This window comes from Natator depressus, chromosome 7, assembly GCF_965152275.1.
Source record: "Natator depressus isolate rNatDep1 chromosome 7, rNatDep2.hap1, whole genome shotgun sequence".
NCBI classification, from domain to species: Eukaryota; Metazoa; Chordata; order Testudines; family Cheloniidae; genus Natator; species Natator depressus.
The window spans coordinates 42505376-42523186 of NC_134240.1; the positions used below are offsets into that span (position 1 = coordinate 42505376).

General features: G+C 44.5%; 1 protein-coding gene across 1 annotated transcript in view; it reads left to right on the forward strand.

Annotated features, from left to right (window-relative positions):
• The window catches only part of LOC141990707 (inter-alpha-trypsin inhibitor heavy chain H3-like), a 62552-nt gene that overhangs the window by 8079 nt on the left and 36662 nt on the right, over nucleotides 1-17811 (forward strand). Inside the window, exon 4 of the mRNA XM_074958236.1 lies at nucleotides 5885-5989. Coding sequence (XP_074814337.1) covers nucleotides 5885-5989 — 105 coding nt within the window. The remainder of the gene's footprint in view (nucleotides 1-5884; nucleotides 5990-17811) is intronic.

Consider the following 17811-nt stretch of genomic DNA (forward strand, 5'->3'; position numbering starts at 1 on the left):
CCCTCCCCTCCACCACCCTGCAGGGACGTGCCGGCATCTTCCAAGAGCGGCGCGGGGCCAGGGCAGGCAGGGAGCCTGCCTTAGACCCACTCCACCACCACCCGGGAGCTGCCCGAGGTAAGCACTTTCCGGCCAGAGCCCACACCCCTCACCCTCTCCTGCACCCCAACCCCTACCCCAGCCTGGAGCTCCCTCTTGCAGCCCAAATTCCTCCCAGACCCTGCACCCCACACCCCTTCCTGCAATCCAATCCCCGCCCCAGGCTCAGCCCAGAGCCCCCTCCCACGTTCCAAAGCTCTTGGCCCCAGCCCAGACCCTGCACCACCTCCCACACTCCAACCCCCTTCCCCAGCCTGGTAAAAGGGAGTGAGGATAGGGGAGAACAAGCGACATAGGGAGGAGAGATGGAGTGAGTGGAGCAGGGCCCCGGAGAAGGGGCAGGGCAGGGATGGGGCTTCAGGGAAGGGGCAGGGCAGGGCATCGGGGAAGGGGTGGGACAGGGCAGGGCAAGGCCGGGGCAAGGGTGTTTGAGTTTGTGTGATTAGACAGTTGGCAACCCTAGTCTCCAACTTGCTGTATTTTTTTCACCTGCACAGTGACACAATTTACATTTAACTCGCCTTCTCATTTAAACATGGCACAGTAAAATGTAAAAAAGATAAGAATGAGTTAGAACTGTCAATCACAGTTAACTCAAGCGATTAACTCAAAAAAATTAATCACAATTATTTGCAGTTTTAATCGAACTGTTAAACAATAAAAGCAGCATCACTTGCCCCATAACCTCAGCCGTGCGGAACACAATGCCATCCACAGCCTCAGAAACAACTCTGACATCATAATCAAAAAGGCTGACAAAGGAGGTGCTGTTGTCATCATGAATAGGTCGGAATATGAACAAGAGGCTGCTCGGCAGCTCTCCAACACCACTTTCTACAAGCCATTACCCTATGATCCCACTGAGAGTTACCAAAAGCAACTACAGCATTTGCTCAAGAAACTTCCTGAAAAAGCACAAGATCAAATCCGCACAGACACACCCCTGGAACCCCGACCTGGGATATTCTATCTACTACCCAAGATCCATAAACCTGGAAATCCTGGGCGCCCCATCATCTCAGGCATTGGCACCCTGACAGCAGGATTGTCTGGCTATGTAGACTCCCTCCTCAGGCCCTACGCTACCAGCACTCCCAGCTACCTTCGAGACACCACTGACTTCCTGAGGAAACTACAATCCATCGGTGATCTTCCTGATAACACCATCCTGGCCACAATGGATGTAGAAGCCCTCTACACCAACATTCCACACAAAGATGGACTACAAGCCGTCAAGAACACTATCCCCGAAAATGTCACGGCTAAACTGGTAGCTGAACTTTGTGACTTTGTCCTTACCCATAACTATTTTACATTTGGGGACAATGTATACCTTCAGATCAGCGGCACTGCTATGGGTACCCGCATGGCCCCACAGTATGCCAACATTTTTATGGCTGATTTAGAACAACGCTTCCTCAGCTCTCGTCCCCTAACGCCCCTACTCTACTTGCGCTATATTGATGACATCTTCATCATCTGGACCCATGGAAAAGAAGCCCTTGAGGAATTCCACCATGATTTCAACAATTTCCACCCCACCATCAACCTCAGCCTGGTCCAGACCACACAAGAGATCCACTTCCTGGACACTACAGTGCTAATAAACAATGGTCACATAAACACCACCCTATACCGGAAACCTACTGACTGCTATTCCTACCTACATGCCTCCAGCATTCACCCTGACCACACCACACGATCCATCGTCTACAGCCAAGCTCTGCGATACAACCGCATTTGCTCCAATCCCTCAGACAGAGACAAACACCTACAAGATCTCTATCAAGCATTCTTACAACTACAATACCCACCTGCGGAAGTGAAGAAACAGATTGATAGAGCCAGAAGAGTTCCCAGAAGTCACCTACTACAGGACAGGCCTAACAAAGAAAATAACAGAACGCCACTAGCCGTCACCTTCAGCCCCCAACTAAAACCCCTCCAACGCATTATTAAGGATCTACAACCTATCCTGAAGGATGACCCAACGCTCTCACAAATCTTGGGAGACAGGCCAGTCCTTGCCTACAGACAACCCCCCAACCTGAAGCGAATACTCACCAACAACCACATACCACACAACAGAACCACTAACCCAGGAACCTATCCTTGCAACAAAGCCCGTTGCCAACTGTGCCCACATATCTATTCAGGGGACACCATCACAGGGCCTAATAACATCAGCCACACTATCAGAGGCTCGTTCACCTGCACATCCACCAATGTGATATATGCCATCATGTGCCAGCAATGCCCCTCTGCCATGTACATTGGTCAAACTGGACAGTCTCTACGTAAAAGAATAAATGGACACAAATCAGATGTCAAGAATTATAACATTCATAAACCAGTCGGAGAACACTTCAATCTCTCTGGTCACGCAATCAGAGACATGAAGGTCGCTATCTTACAACAAAAAAACTTCAAATCCAGAGTCCAGCGAGAAACTGCTGAATTGGAATTCATTTGCAAATTGGATACTACTAATTTAGGCTTAAATAGAGACTGGGAGTGGCTAAGTCATTATGCAAGGTAGCCTATTTCCCCTTGTTTTTTCCACCCCCCCTCCCCCCCCCCCAAGACGTTCTGGTTAAACTTGGATTTATGCTGGAAGTGGCCCACCTTGATTGTCATGCACAGTGTGGGGAGAGTGGTCAGTTTGGATGAGCTATTGCCAGCAGGAGAGTGAGTTTGTGTGTGTGTGGGGGGGGTGAGAAAACCTAGATTTGTGCTGGAAATGGCCCACCTTGATTATCATGCACATTGTAGGGGGAGTGGTCACTTCGGATGAGCTATTACCAGCAGGAGAGTGAGTTTGTGTGTGTATGGGGGTGGGGGAGTGAGAAAACCTGGATTTGTGCTGGAAATGGCCCACTTTGATTTTCATGCAGGTTGTAAGGAGAGTGGTCACTTTGGATAGGCTATTACCAGCAGGAGAGTGAGTTTGTGTGTGTGGTTTTTGGAGGGGGGTGAGGGGGTGAGAGAACCTGGATTTCTGCAGGAAATGGCCCACCTTGATTATCATACACATTGTGAAGACAGTGGTCACCTTTGATGGGCTATTACCAGCAAGAGAGTGAGTTTGTCTGTGGGGGGGCGGAGGGTGAGAAAACCTGGATTTGTGCTGGAAATGGCCCAACTTGATGATCACTTTAGATAAGCTATTACCAGCAGGAGAGTGGGGTGGGAGGAGGTATTGTTTCATGGTGTCTGTGTATATAATGTCTTCTGCAATTTCCACAGTATGCATCCGATGAAGTGAGCTGTAGCTCACGAAAGCTCATGCTCAAATAAATTGGTTAGTCTCTAAGGTGCCACAAATCCTCCTTTTCTTTTTGAGAATACCAATTGAAATTTATTAAATATTTTGATGTTTTTCTACATTTTCATATATATTGTATTCTGTGTTTGGAATTGAAATCCAAGTGTATATTATTTTTTATTACAAATATTTGTACTGTCAAAATGATAAACAAAAGAAATAGTATTTTTCAATTCACCTCATACAAGTACAGTAGTGCAATCTCTTTACAATGAAATTGCAATTTACAAATGTAGATTATTTTTGTTATATAACTGCACTCAATGTAAAACGTCAGCACCCACAAGTCCACTCAGTCCCACTTCTTGTTCAGCCAATCGCTAAGACAAACAAGTTTGTTTATATTTACAGGAGATAATGCTGCCCTCTTATTTACAAAGTCACCAGAAAGTGAGAACAGGCATTTGCAAGGCACTTTTGTAGCTGACATTGCAAGGTATTTACGTGCCAGGTATGCTAAACATTCGTATGCTCCTTGATGCTTCAACCACCATTCCAGAGGACACGCTTCCATGCTGATGATGCTCGTTAAAAAAAAAATACATTAATTACATTTGTGACTGAACTCCTTGGGGGAGAATTGTATGTCCCCTGCTCTGTTTTACCCGCATCCTACCATATATTTCATGTTATAATCATCTCAGATGATGACCCAGCACGTGTTGTTCATTTTAAGAACATTTTCACTGCAGATTTGACAAAACGCAAAGAAGGTACCAGTGTGAGATTTCTAAAGATAGCTGCAACACTCAACCCAAGGTTTAAGAATCTGAAGTGCCTTCCAAAATCTGAGAGTGACGAGGCGTGGCGCAAGCTTTCAGAAGTCTTAAAAGAGCAACACTCTAATGCAGAAACTACAGAACCTGAACGACCAAAAAAGAAAATCAACCTTCTGCTGGTGTCATCTGACTCAGATAATGAAAATGAACATGCGTCAGTCCACACTGCTTTGGATTGTTATCAAGCAGAACGCGTCATCAGCATGGATACATGTCTCCTAGAAAGGTGGTTGAAGCATGAAGGGACATATGAATCTTTAGCGCATCTGGCATGTAACCGTGCCATGAGAATGCCTGTTCTCAATTTCAGGTGACATTGTAAACAAGAAGCGGGCAGCATTATCTCCTGCAAATGTGAACAAACTTGTTTGTCTGAGTGATTGGCTGAACAAGAAGTAGGACTGAGTGGACTTGCAGGCTCTACAATTTTACATTGTTTTATTTTTGAATGAAGTTTTTGTACATAATTCTATATTTGTAAGTTCAACTTTTGTGATAACGAGATTGTACTACAGTACTTGTATTAGGTGAATTGAAAAATACAATTTCTTTTGTTGTTTTTTACAGTGCAAATACTTGTAATCAAAAATAAATATAAAGTGAACACTGTACACTTTGTATTCTGTGTTGTAACTGAAATCAATATATTTGAAAATCTAGAGAACATCCAAAAATATTTAAATAAATGGTATTCTATTATTGTTTAACAGGGCGATTAATTGCAATTAATTTTTTTAATTGCTTGACAGCCCTAGCATGAATGTTTAAATAAAAAAGAAGCACTGAAAACATGGACCAAACTGATTAGCACTGGCTTTCTTTTCGTGCTATTTCAAACTCTTTGTCAGAGGTATTACAAATACCATAGCAAAAATGTGCGCACCAGGAGTAAGGTGGGGGCTAGTGTTTTATAGCTACCTTGCCTCATTATAGTTAGAGCTGTGTCATGCCATTTACAGTGCTAAGCCCCAGTCTCAGAAATTCTGTCTGCTCCAAAAATGTTTGTTTTATTCTGGCTTATTTTTATTTAATATACAATTTAGAATGAATTTAAATTTTATGAAAATGACTAATGTCCCTCCTTGATAAAAACTTCACTGGGAAATTCCTAGAAGAACAAATATACCTTTCGGGGCTTATGTTTGTGCAAAGTACAGCCAATTTAACACCTATCTGATCCTAGATATGTGTACTAGAAGAGCACCTCTAGACCTGCATCATTAAAACTAAAACTAAAGGCTTCACACTTGAAGTATTTCAGTCAATGAGTGTCAAAACATTGGATATTTGAAGATGTTAACGGAAGTTAAATAATTAATTTTATTTTTTTCTTTTCTTTTTTTCCCTCCTAGAAACATATGTTTGCTTTGCTGCAACCAACATAAGGTTTGCAGCTAGCATAAGAGGTTTGCCTGGAAGCAGAGGAGTTTGTTTAAAAAGAAAAACATGCTATTAAAATTAAGAGCCTAGTAAATAAACTGCTTTAAATACAGCTCATACAAATGTATTAGGGTGATAATTTGTCAAGCACTTTACTTGGGGTTCTGTACAAATCTGGTACTAAGAACCTATTGTAAACAAACTGTCAAACCAAAAGGTTTGCCTGAAAAATATACATCAAAAATAAATGAAGCATTCATAGATACATTTATTTTCACACAGTTTTTTGTTTCATCTGCAGGACAATTGATGGCATCACCTATCTTGGAAATATAAAAGAGAAAGAAGCTGCCAAAAAGCAGTATGAGAAGGCGGTTTCACGTGGACATACTGCAGGTCTAGTCAAGTAAGACTCTTGCATCATAATTAAGTTTGCTTGTATTTCCACAGATCAATGTGTACACCCTTATAGCATCGTTATTCACTTCCAGTCCCATTGGAAAAGTGTGTTCCTGTGTTTCATGGGAGTAATTTGAGAAGCCTATATTGATATCATAAGAGCAGTTACTTACCTTACAATAACTGTGGTTCTTTGAGAGGTGTTGTCCAGACAGATTCACTTCTGATATGCAAGCGCCACATGAATGTGAAATCGGATTATTTTTGGCTAGCAGTGTCCACTGGGGGGTGCCCTTGAGCCCTGGATATCCTCGCATCCTCACCAAGGGCATAAAAGGCTAAAGCAGATTCAGCTATTCCTCAGCTCTTTTGCCCGCATGGAATCCTGTTGTTGTTGGAGTCTGTATAAACAAGGAAGGAGGGTGAGTCTTGGAAATTGAATGAGTTCTAGCTCACATGGGTGGATCTAATCTAGCGATCTAATCATAGGATCTAATACAGTTAGATACCCATTTAGACAAACTGAGTGGAAATGGCTGGACCCTTAACCCTATCTGAAAAGGTTACGGACAGTGTGAGGGAGCAGAGATGATCATAATCATCCCTGTCTGTTGACATAATGTATGGCTGTGGGTGTTCCCCATTATCAGCTGGATCCCTGAAGCAAGAGTAGAAATGCTGTGCATGCCAGATATATGGCTCTGAGTGCCAGGATATTTATGTGAATATGAGTTTTCTGGGAGGACCAGAGGCCTTGTGTCTGAAGGCGTTCCAGATGAGCTCCCATTTAAATGTGGAGGCATCCATCACCAATATCTTGGTAGACAGAGGTGCAGAAAAGGATGCTCCATTGGACATGTGAAGCAGGTCTTTACACTAACCTGATGAGGAGAGGACTTCTCGCAGGACCTTCATCTTCATGTCCATCTGGTGCTTGCTGGGTAAGTATATGGATTTCAACCACCCTTGCAGGTGGTTGAACTCTGGCATGCTGAGTGATGTAGATGCAGGAGGCCATGTGACTCAAAGGCTGCCTGAGGCATGCTCTTGCAGACATCTCTGGGTGAGCCTGCTGATTGATGAGGTTCACTATAGTCTGGTTCCTCACCTGCAGTAGATAAACTCTTGCTGACCTCAAATCTAACACAGTTCCTATTCTAAACTTTGGGTTGGCAAAAGTGTGTTGTGGGGTTTTTTTTTGTTTGTTTGTTTTTATTTTTATCTTGAATCCCATTGTGGTGAAGAATCCAAAGATCACACAAACTCAGTTGGTCAACAGCTAGGGAAATTTTCCTAAGATCAGCCACTCATCCAGGCATGGGTCTTCCTGAATGCTGTGTTGTTTTAAGCGGGCTGTGATGAGGAACTTAGAGAATACTCTCAGTGCCATGAAGAGCCCAAAGACCAGCACCCTGTATTCATAACGAGTCTCCCACTATGAATCTTAAATATTTTCTGTGTTCTGCGTGTACAGACAGCTGAGAATAAGTGCCCTGAAGCTTGAGAGCCAAAAACCAGTCATGAAGATGTAATGAGGGGATAATTGAGGCCAGATGACCATCCTGAACTTGAAATGAAAGATGAATCTGTTCAGATGTCTCAGGTCTAGAGTAGGACACCAGCTTCCCTTTTAATTTGGGATTAAAAAGTGATGGGGGTAGAACTCCTTGCCTCGGCATTCCATGTACTCCAATGCTCTGAACTGCAGAAGGGAATTGACCTCCTATTTTAACAGTATCTCGTGAGAGGGTCCCTGAAGAAGGCTGGGGAAAGGAAGGGCCTGGAATTGGATAGAATACCCCTTGCTCATAATTTCCAGGACCCCATGTTCTGATTATCATTTGGACCTCTTTAGGTATTCCAGAAGATTGAATTGTGAAGCCCTGTGTATCACAATGGAAGTGGCTATCATATGTGGCACTGTATCAGAGACATCTACAGTAGCCTGCAGAGATGTTTGGGCCACTAACTCTCTTTCAGACACTAGAGACTTTAGGTTCTCCCTATGTTCCTGAGGAAACTGCTCGATGCAGTGTGATATCTTGTCCCAAGACATATAGTTGTATTTTGACAGAAACATCTGATAATTCAAAATGTTCATTTGGACACTAGCTGAGGTTATTAGTACCAAGGAGTTGGTACTAGGGGAAGTGTGCACCATGGTCACAGGCATTGACCATCCAGTGGTGCTATGGTATCAGAGGATCCTGATGTGGGCTGTGAGCCATCTTTTGGCTGAAGGGCATAAGAGACAGAGATGTGTTTTGTGTCTAATTTTGCTGGTCACTGGCAAGGGTGACCTAAGCCTATGCTCACAGTGGGGGAGATGCTCTCCCTACTTCTTTCCAATGATGACTAGGTGGAGGAAGACTTGACTGTTCTGCCTGATTCAGTAGTTGAGGGGTTTTGATCCCTTTGATGAAGAATGAGCCTGGCAGCTTGATGCAGAGCTGCAGTTCACATGAGCACTAGCCAAAAGTGACCATTCGGGCTTTTGGGGATTGTCATAAATAGAAAGGGAAGGGTAAACCCCTTTAAAATCCCTCCTGGCCAGAGGAAATCTCCTCTCACCTGTAAAGGGTTAAGAAGCTAAAGGTAACCTCGCTGGCACCTGACCAAAATGACCAATGAGGAGACAAGATACTTTCAAAAGCTGGTAGGAGGGAGAGAAACAAAGGGTTTGTGTGTCTGTCTACATTTTGTCTTTGCCGGGGATAGACCAGGAATGAAGCCTTAGAACTTTTAGTAAGTAATCTAGCTAGGTATGTGTTAGATTATGATTTCTTTAAATGGCTGAGAAAAGAATTGTGCTGAATAGAATAACTATTTCTGTCTGTGTATCTTTTTTGTAACTTAAGGTTTTTGCCTAGAGGGGTTCTCTATGTTTTGAATCTAATTACCCTGTAAGGTATTTACCATCCTGATTTTACAGGGGGGATTTCTTATTTCTAATTCTATTTTTATTAAAAGTCTTCTTGTAAGAAAACTGAATGCTTTTTCATTGTTCTCAGATCCAGGGGTTTGGGTCTGTGGTCACCTATGCAAATTGGTGAGGTTTTTTACCAAACCTTGTCCAGGAAGTAGGGTGCAAGGTTTTTGGGAAGTATTTTGGGGGGAAAGACGTGTCCAAACAGCTCTTCCCCAGTAACCAGTATTTGTTTGGTGGTGGTAGCGGCCAATCCAAGGACAAAAGGGTGGAATATTTTGTACCTTGGGGAAGTTTTGACCTAAGCTGGTAAAGATAAGCTTAGGAGGTTTTTCATGCAGGTCCCCACATCTGTACCCTAGAGTTCAGAGTGGGGGAGGAACCTTGACATGGTGGCAGAGTGGTGGGATTAACCTGAAATCATTTTGAGATCCAGTTGAGATTTTTTTGAACTAGAAATACAGATTTTTAAAAAAGGAGATTTTTTTCTCTTTCCTTTGGAAAGGAAGTCCAGAAGCAGCTGCAACTGAAAGCAGCTTGTTTTTTTCTCTGCTTTGTGGCCAAGCAGAGACAAAAGGGGATTATCTTTGTGAATTGCAGGTTTTCTTTGCCTGGAGGCAGGGTACTTAACTCCTGCAGGGAAATTCACAGTCTTCCAACCCAGAGTTTTTTTTTCCCTAAAAGTAAATAGAAGGGGGGGTGTTCTACCCATTTGCCTGGAGACAAAAGTGGCAAGGTTTTTTTTTTGGATTTTGAGTTTTTACAAGGAGCACAAGTTTAAAAAGGAAAATTGTTTTTTCTTTGGGCTGGGTAAACAGGTTTCCAAGTAGTTGGAAGTTTTTTGCTTTGATTTGGGCCCAGAGCAGAGACAAGGGAATTGTCTTTTTCTGTAGGCTGACAATCACTATCAGAGAATAGGTATTCTATTCCAGCACAGCAAAATTTTACAGCCAAGTTTTGTTTGTTTATTTCTAAACTTTGGGTGTAAAGTTAGTTAAAAACAGAGAGGTTAGAATGACCAAATCCGCGGCTCGACTACAGCTGGAATTAGCCAGATTTCAGGCTGAGGAAAGACAAAGGGAACATGAAAGACAGATAGAACTCATGCGGCTGAAGAAGGAGGAGAAGGAACAAGAAAGGGAGGCAGCGAAAGAGGCAGCAAAAGAGGCAGAACAACACCAAGCGGCTGCTCACAGGAGAGCTATGGAAGCAAGGGACAAAGAACTGGAGGAGAAGGAAAAAGAGAGGAAGTATGTGGAGGAGATAGAGAAGATAAAGGCTCAGCAGAATATCCCAACAAACCCTAGCAATCCTTCTCCAAGTACCACTTCCCATCCCAGAAAGTTCCCCACCTACAAGGCAGGCGACGATACTGAGGCCTTCCTAGAAAACTTCGAAAGGGCCTGCCTTGGGTACAACATCTCTACTGACCAATACATGGTAGAGCTGAGGCCACAGCTCAGTGGACCCTTAGCTGAGGTGGCAGCTGAAATGCCTAAAGAACACATGAACAAGTATGAACTGTTTAAATCCAAGGCAAGAGTCAGAATGGGGAAAACACCCGAGCAGTCTCGTCGGAGGTTCAGAGCCCTAAGGTGGAAACCAGACGTGTCATTTACCCGACATGCCTACCACATTGTGAAACATTGGGATGCCTGGATATCCGGAGCAAGTGTTGAATCTCCAGTAAATTTGCCCTTCCTAATGCAAATGGAACAATTCTTAGAGGGTGTTCCTGAGGAAATAGAAAGATACATCCTAGATGGGAAGCCCAAAACTGTAATCGAGGCAGGAGAGATTGGAGCCAGATGGGTGGAGGTGGCAGAGAAGAAGAAAACTGGTCGCAGTTGGAGCGGAGACCAGAAGGGACAACCCCAGACCACACCCTATTACCGGGGGCCGCCCAAAGCCCCACCTACCTCCCAAAGGACCTCCCAAAGAACCCTCCAGACCCCTTATCGTCCCACCACCCCGTTCTCCAGCAACCCTCCTCGCCCCAGTGACCCGTCAGCTGGACGATGTTTTAAATGTAACGAGCTGGGGCATGTAAAGGCCAACTGCCCCAAGAACCCCAACAGATTACAGTTCATTGCACCGGAATCACACCAGAGGTCCACAGGCCCAGATACCTCCCAGATACCCTTGGAGCGGAGGGAAACTGTGAGTGTGGACGGGAAGAAGGTCACCGCGTGGAGGGACACCGGAGCACAAGTGTCAGCTATCCATGCTTCCTTAGTGGACCCTAAGTTAATCAACCCAGAGATCCAAGTGACAATTCAACCCTTCAAGTCCAACTCTTTCGATTTGCCTACAGCCAAGTTGCCTGTCCAGTACAAGGGCTGGTCAGGAACGTGGACTTTTGCAGTCTATGATGATTATCCCATCCCCATGCTGTTGGGGGAAGACTTGGCCAATCATGTGAAGCAGGCCAAGAGGGTGGGAACGGTCACCCGCAGCCAGGCTAAACAAGCCGTGAGGCCTAGCTCTGTTCCGGAAACTTCTATCAGGACCCGGTCAGAGGTGATGGACCCGGACCCCAGACCAATGTCTGCAACAGCAGTAGTGGATCCAGTCCCAGAGACCCAGACAGAACCAGTCCCAGAACCGGAACCAGCCGAACAACCAACACCAGACCCATTGCCAGCACTGAATCCAGTACTTGCAACCTCAACACCAGAGGGCCCCACCGACCCTGAACTGGTAGCAGCCGATAACCCTACACAAGAGGCTCAGCCGGAGCCTGAATCCCAACATAGTGCACCAGCGGAGAGCGGTTCACAGTCAACAGAAACAGCTCCATCCCCTATATCACTTCCAGAGGGACCAAGCCTAGGTCCACAATCCAATGAGGAACTGATGTCTCCAGCATCAAGGGAACAGTTCCAGACCGAACAGGAAGCAGATGAAAGCCTCCAGAGAGCTTGGACGGCGGCACGGAGCAACCCACCGCCTCTCAGCTCTTCTAATCGATCCAGGTTTGTTGTAGAAAGAGGACTTTTATACAAGGAAACTCTTTCTGGTGGACACCAGGAAGACTGGCATCCTCAGAGACAGTTGGTAGTTCCAACTAAATACCGGGCCAAGCTCTTGAGCTTAGCCCATGATCACCCTAGTGGCCATGCTGGGGTGAACAGGACCAAAGACCGTTTGGGGGGGTCATTCCACTGGGAGGGAATGGGCAAGGATGTTTCTACCTATGTCCAGTCTTGTGAGGTGTGCCAAAGAGTGGGAAAGCCCCAAGACCAGGTCAAAGCCCCTCTCCAGCCACTCCCCATCATTGAAGTTCCATTTCAGCGAGTAGCTGTGGATATTCTGGGTCCTTTTCCGAAAAAGACACCCAGAGGAAAGCAGTACATACTGACTTTCATGGATTTTGCCACCCGATGGCCGGAAGCAGTAGCTCTAAGCAACACCAGGGCTAACAGTGTGTGCCAGGCACTAGCAGACATTTTTGCCAGGGTAGGTTGGCCCTCCGACATCCTCACAGATGCAGGGACTAATTTCCTGGCAGGAACTATGAAAAACCTTTGGGAAGCTCATGGGGTAAATCACTTGGTTGCCACTCCTTACCACCATCAAACAAATGGCATGGTGGAGAAGTTTAATGGAACTTTGGGGGCCATGATACGTAAATTCGTAAATGAGCACTCCAATGATTGGGACCTAGTGTTGCAGCAGTTGCTCTTTGCCTGCAGAGCTGTACCACACCCCAGTTTAGGGTTTTCCCCATTTGAACTTGTATATGGCCGTGAGGTTAAGGGGCCATTGCAGTTGGTGAAGCAGCAATGGGAGGGATTTACACCTTCTCCAGGAACTAACATTCTGGACTTTGTAACCAACCTACAAAACACCCTCCGAACCTCTTTAGCCCTTGCTAAAGAAAACTTACAGGATGCTCAAAAAGAGCAAAAAGCCTGGTATGATAAACATGCCAGAGAGCGTTCCTTCAAAGTAGGGGACCAGGTCATGGTCTTAAAGGCGCTCCAGGCCCATAAAATGGAAGCATCGTGGGAAGGGCCATTCACGGTCCAGGAGCGCCTGGGAGCTGTTAATTATCTCATAGCATTCCCCACCTCCAACCGAAAGCCTAAGGTGTACCATATTAATTCTCTAAAGCCCTTTTATTCCAGAGAATTAAAGGTTTGTCAGTTTACAGCCCAGGGAGGAGACGACGCTGAGTGGCCTGAAGGTGTCTACTACGAAGGGAAATGTGCTGGTGGTGTGGAAGAGGTGAACCTCTCCATGACCCTTGGGCGTATGCAGCGACAGCAGATCCAGGAGCTGTGCACTAGCTACGCGCCAACGTTCTCAGCCACCCCAGGACTGACTGAACGGGCATATCACTCCATTGACACAGGTAATGCTTGCCCAATTAGAGTCCAACCTTACAGAGTGTCTCCTCAAGCTAAAACTGCTATAGAACGGGAGATCCGGGATATGTTACAGATGGGTGTAATCCGCCCCTCTGAAAGTGCATGGGCATCTCCAGTGGTTCTAGTTCCCAAACCAGATGGGGAAATACGTTTTTGCGTGGACTACCGTAAGCTAAATGCTGTAACTCGCCCAGACAACTATCCAATGCCACGCACAGATGAACTATTAGAGAAACTGGGACGGGCCCAGTTCATCTCTACCTTGGACTTAACCAAGGGGTACTGGCAGGTACCGCTAGATGAATCTGCCAAGGAAAGGTCAGCCTTCACCACACATCTCGGGCTGTATGAATTTAATGTACTCCCTTTCGGGCTGCGAAATGCACCCGCCACCTTCCAAAGACTTGTAGATGGTCTCCTAGCGGGATTAGGAGAATATGCAGTCGCCTACCTTGACGATGTGGCCATATTTTCGGATTCCTGGGCAGACCACCTGGAACATCTACAAAAAGTCCTTGAGCGCATAAGGGAGAAAGGACTAACTGTTAAGGCTAAGAAGTGTCAAATAGGCCTAAACAGAGTGACTTACCTTGGACACCAGGTGGGTCAAGGAACTATCAGCCCCCTACAGGCCAAAGTGGATGCTATCCAAAAGTGGCCTGTCCCAAAGTCAAAGAAACAGGTTCAATCCTTCTTAGGCTTGGCCGGTTATTACAGACGATTTGTACCGCACTACAGCCAAATCGCCGCCCCACTGACAGACCTAACCAAAAACAAACAGCCAAATGCTGTTCAGTGGACCGAAAAGTGTCAGAAGGCCTTTAACAAGCTAAAAGCGACCCTCATGTCTGACCCTGTACTAAGGGCCCCAGACTTTGACAAACCGTTCCTAGTAACCACAGATGCGTCCGAGCGTGGTGTGGGAGCAGTTTTAATGCAGAAAGGACCTGATCAAGAATTCCACCCTGTAGTGTTCCTCAGCAAAAAACTGTCTGAGAGGGAAAGCAACTGGTCAATCACTGAAAAAGAATGTTACGCCATTGTCTACGCTCTGGAAAAGCTACGCCCATATGTTTGGGGACGGCGTTTCCACCTGCAAACCGACCATGCTGCACTGAAGTGGCTTCACACCGTCAAAGAAAATAACAAAAAACTTCTTCGGTGGAGTTTAGCTCTCCAAGATTTTGATTTCGACATCCAACACATCTCAGGAGCTTCTAACAAAGTGGCTGATGCACTCTCACGTGAAAGTTTCCCAGACTCAACTGGTTAAAATCGTCCTTGAGATGTGGAAAATATTGTTAGTCTTTATGTACTTGGTAGCATATTTAGAGATGCATGTGTCTTATTAACTCTGTTTTCCTAGAGCTCCAGGAAGAAATCCCAGCCAGTGTTTCACCCTAGCTGAGATTTGGGGGGGCGTGTCATAAATAGAAAGGGAAGGGTAAACCCCTTTAAAATCCCTCCTGGCCAGAGGAAATCTCCTCTCACCTGTAAAGGGTTAAGAAGCTAAAGGTAACTTCGCTGGCACCTGACCAAAATGACCAATGAGGAGACAAGATACTTTCAAAAGCTGGTAGGAGGGAGAGAAACAAAGGGTTTGTGTGTCTGTCTACATTTTGTCTTTGCCGGGGATAGACCAGGAATGAAGCCTTAGAACTTTTAGTAAGTAATCTAGCTAGGTATGTGTTAGATTATGATTTCTTTAAATGGCTGAGAAAAGAATTGTGCTGAATAGAATAACTATTTCTGTCTGTCTATCTTTTTTGTAACTTAAGGTTTTTGCCTAGAGGGGTTCTCTATGTTTTGAATCTAATTACCCTGTAAGGTATTTACCATCCTGATTTTACAGGGGGGATTTCTTATTTCTAATTCTATTTTTATTAAAAGTCTTCTTGTAAGAAAACTGAATGCTTTTTCATTGTTCTCAGATCCAGGGGTTTGGGTCTGTGGTCACCTATGCAAATTGGTGAGGTTTTTTACCAAACCTTGTCCAGGAAGTAGGGTGCAAGGTTTTTGGGAAGTATTTTGGGGGGAAAGACGTGTCCAAACAGCTCTTCCCCAGTAACCAGTATTTGTTTGGTGGTGGTAGCGGCCAATCCAAGGACAAAAGGGTGGAATATTTTGTACCTTGGGGAAGTTTTGACCTAAGCTGGTAAAGATAAGCTTAGGAGGTTTTTCATGCAGGTCCCCACATCTGTACCCTAGAGTTCAGAGTGGGGGAGGAACCTTGACAGGGATCTTTTGCCTCAGACTCTGAAGAGGCCCTCATCAAGTACTCAACAAGACAGGGCTGGAGCTGGATCTTCCTCTCTTGCTGCATTCTCTTAGAGAAGGAATGGCAGATCGATAATTTGTCAGGGATGTATCCTTGGCCAAGGCAGAAGTAGTAGAATGCCCAGCATTGAGCAGGATAGCAGCCTTGCAAGAGGAGGCATGTTTTAAATCCCTATGAGTCCTAGCACCAAGGGTATCCCCAAACCTATTCTAAATTTTAGGGGGGAAAGGGGATTGCCAATGGCATAAACAAAAAACTAATAACTACCTAAATATATTAATTACTATTAACTAGCCAAACAAGAGATTGTATGGTAGGCAGAGTAAGTGAACACTACAGGATTTCTGTCTTGCTGCCATAAACAGTAAGAAGGAATGGAGGGATGGTTGGGCCTGCACCGGCCTGTATGCCCTCTGGTGGGGGGTGAGGGCAGGTGCTGCCCAGTGAGCATTGCTATTCCAAAAAAATCTGATCTCACATGCATGGGACACATGCACACCCAAGAGTGGAATCTGTGTGGACAATCACTCAGAGAAGAAACCATTTTTTTAATTCACCCTGGTATGGGATTAATCTTGTAATTAATTCTGCATTTCCTTTCACCTGGGGACTTCAGCAAAGTGCCAAACTTGACAAACACTAATTGTGCCTCATCACACCACTAATATTTTCCTGCCTCATAGGGAGATGTGAATTGAATAACATATTTGATTCGCATTGATCTGTTGAATCTAATATAGGCATTTATACTGAGAACACCACCATGGTATGTTAGTGCCTATTTGACAAGATGAATGTTTTTAAATACCACGTGGCATTTATTTGACTGTTGGATGTATAATTGTGTGAAATGGTGTTAAGAGATCAAATTTAATCTAATTTCAGTCATTCAGTGGTTGGATTTAAACTTTGTCCTCTGTGCTTTGGCAATTTAATTGTCATTCCTAACTCATTTTGGGAATTGGTATTCTATCCTCTTCAGGTCTTATACCACATGCATCTCTGTGTTGTCTGAAGCTATATATTCATTGCAAAAAGAGGTGTTTATTTACAACGAGACAGGTAACTTGAGATAGCTATCTTGGTTTAAAAATCCTAGTGGAGACAAGGCACTGGTAGTATTTACCTTGCTGTAGGTAGTTGAGGTCAACCCCAGGTGAGGGGAAGGATATACCTGACCTCAACTAGCTAGGTCAATCTTATATCTTCCTGTCTGGGGTTGACCTTGATGAGTTACATCAAGGTAAAAAAGACCTGTGCCTTGTCTTCACTAGGTTTTTACATCAAAACAGCTATCGCTATGTAAAAACACAACTATTAGAATTAGAACCAATCTATTAGAATTCTTTGAGGGAGTCAACAAGCATGTGGACAAGGGTGATCCAGTGGATATAGTGTGCTTAGACTTTTAGAAACCCTTTGGCAAGGTCCCTCACCAAAGGCTCTTAACCAAAGTAAACTGTAATGGGACAAGAGGAAAGGTCCTCTCATGGATCAGTAACTGGTTAAAATATAGGGGAAAAAAGAGTAGAAATAAATGGTCAGTTTTCAGCATGGAGAGAGGTAAATAGTGGTGTCCCCCAGGGTTCTGTATTGGGCCCAGTCCTTTTCAATATATTCATAAATGATCTGGAAAAAGGGGTAAACAGTGAGGTGGCAAAATTTGCAGATGATACAAAACTACTCAAGATAGTTAAATCCAAAGCAGACTGCGAAGAGTTACAAACGTTTCTCACAAAACTGGGTGACTGGGCAACAAAATGGCAGATGAAATTCAATGTTGATAAATGCAAAGTAATGCACATTGGAAAACATAACCCAAATATACATATAAAATCATAGGGTCTAAATTAGCTGTTACCACGAAGGAATAAAACTTGGAGTCATTATGGATAGTTCTCTGAAAACATCCACTCAATGTTCAGCGGCAGTCAAAAAAGCAAACAGAATGTTAGGAACCATTAGGAAAGGGATAGATAATAAGACAGAAAAATATCATAATACCGCTATATAAATCCGTGGTACGCCCACATCTTGAATACTGCATGAAGATCTGCATGCCCCATCTCAAAAAAGATATATTTGAAAAGGTACAGAGAAGGGAAGCAAAAATGATTAGGGGTATGGAACAGCTTCTGTGTGAGGAGAGATTTAAAAGCCTGCAACTTTTCAGCCTGGAAAAGAGACGACCAAGGGAAGGTATGACAGAGGTCTATAAAATCTTGACTGGTGTGGAGAAAATGAATAGGGAA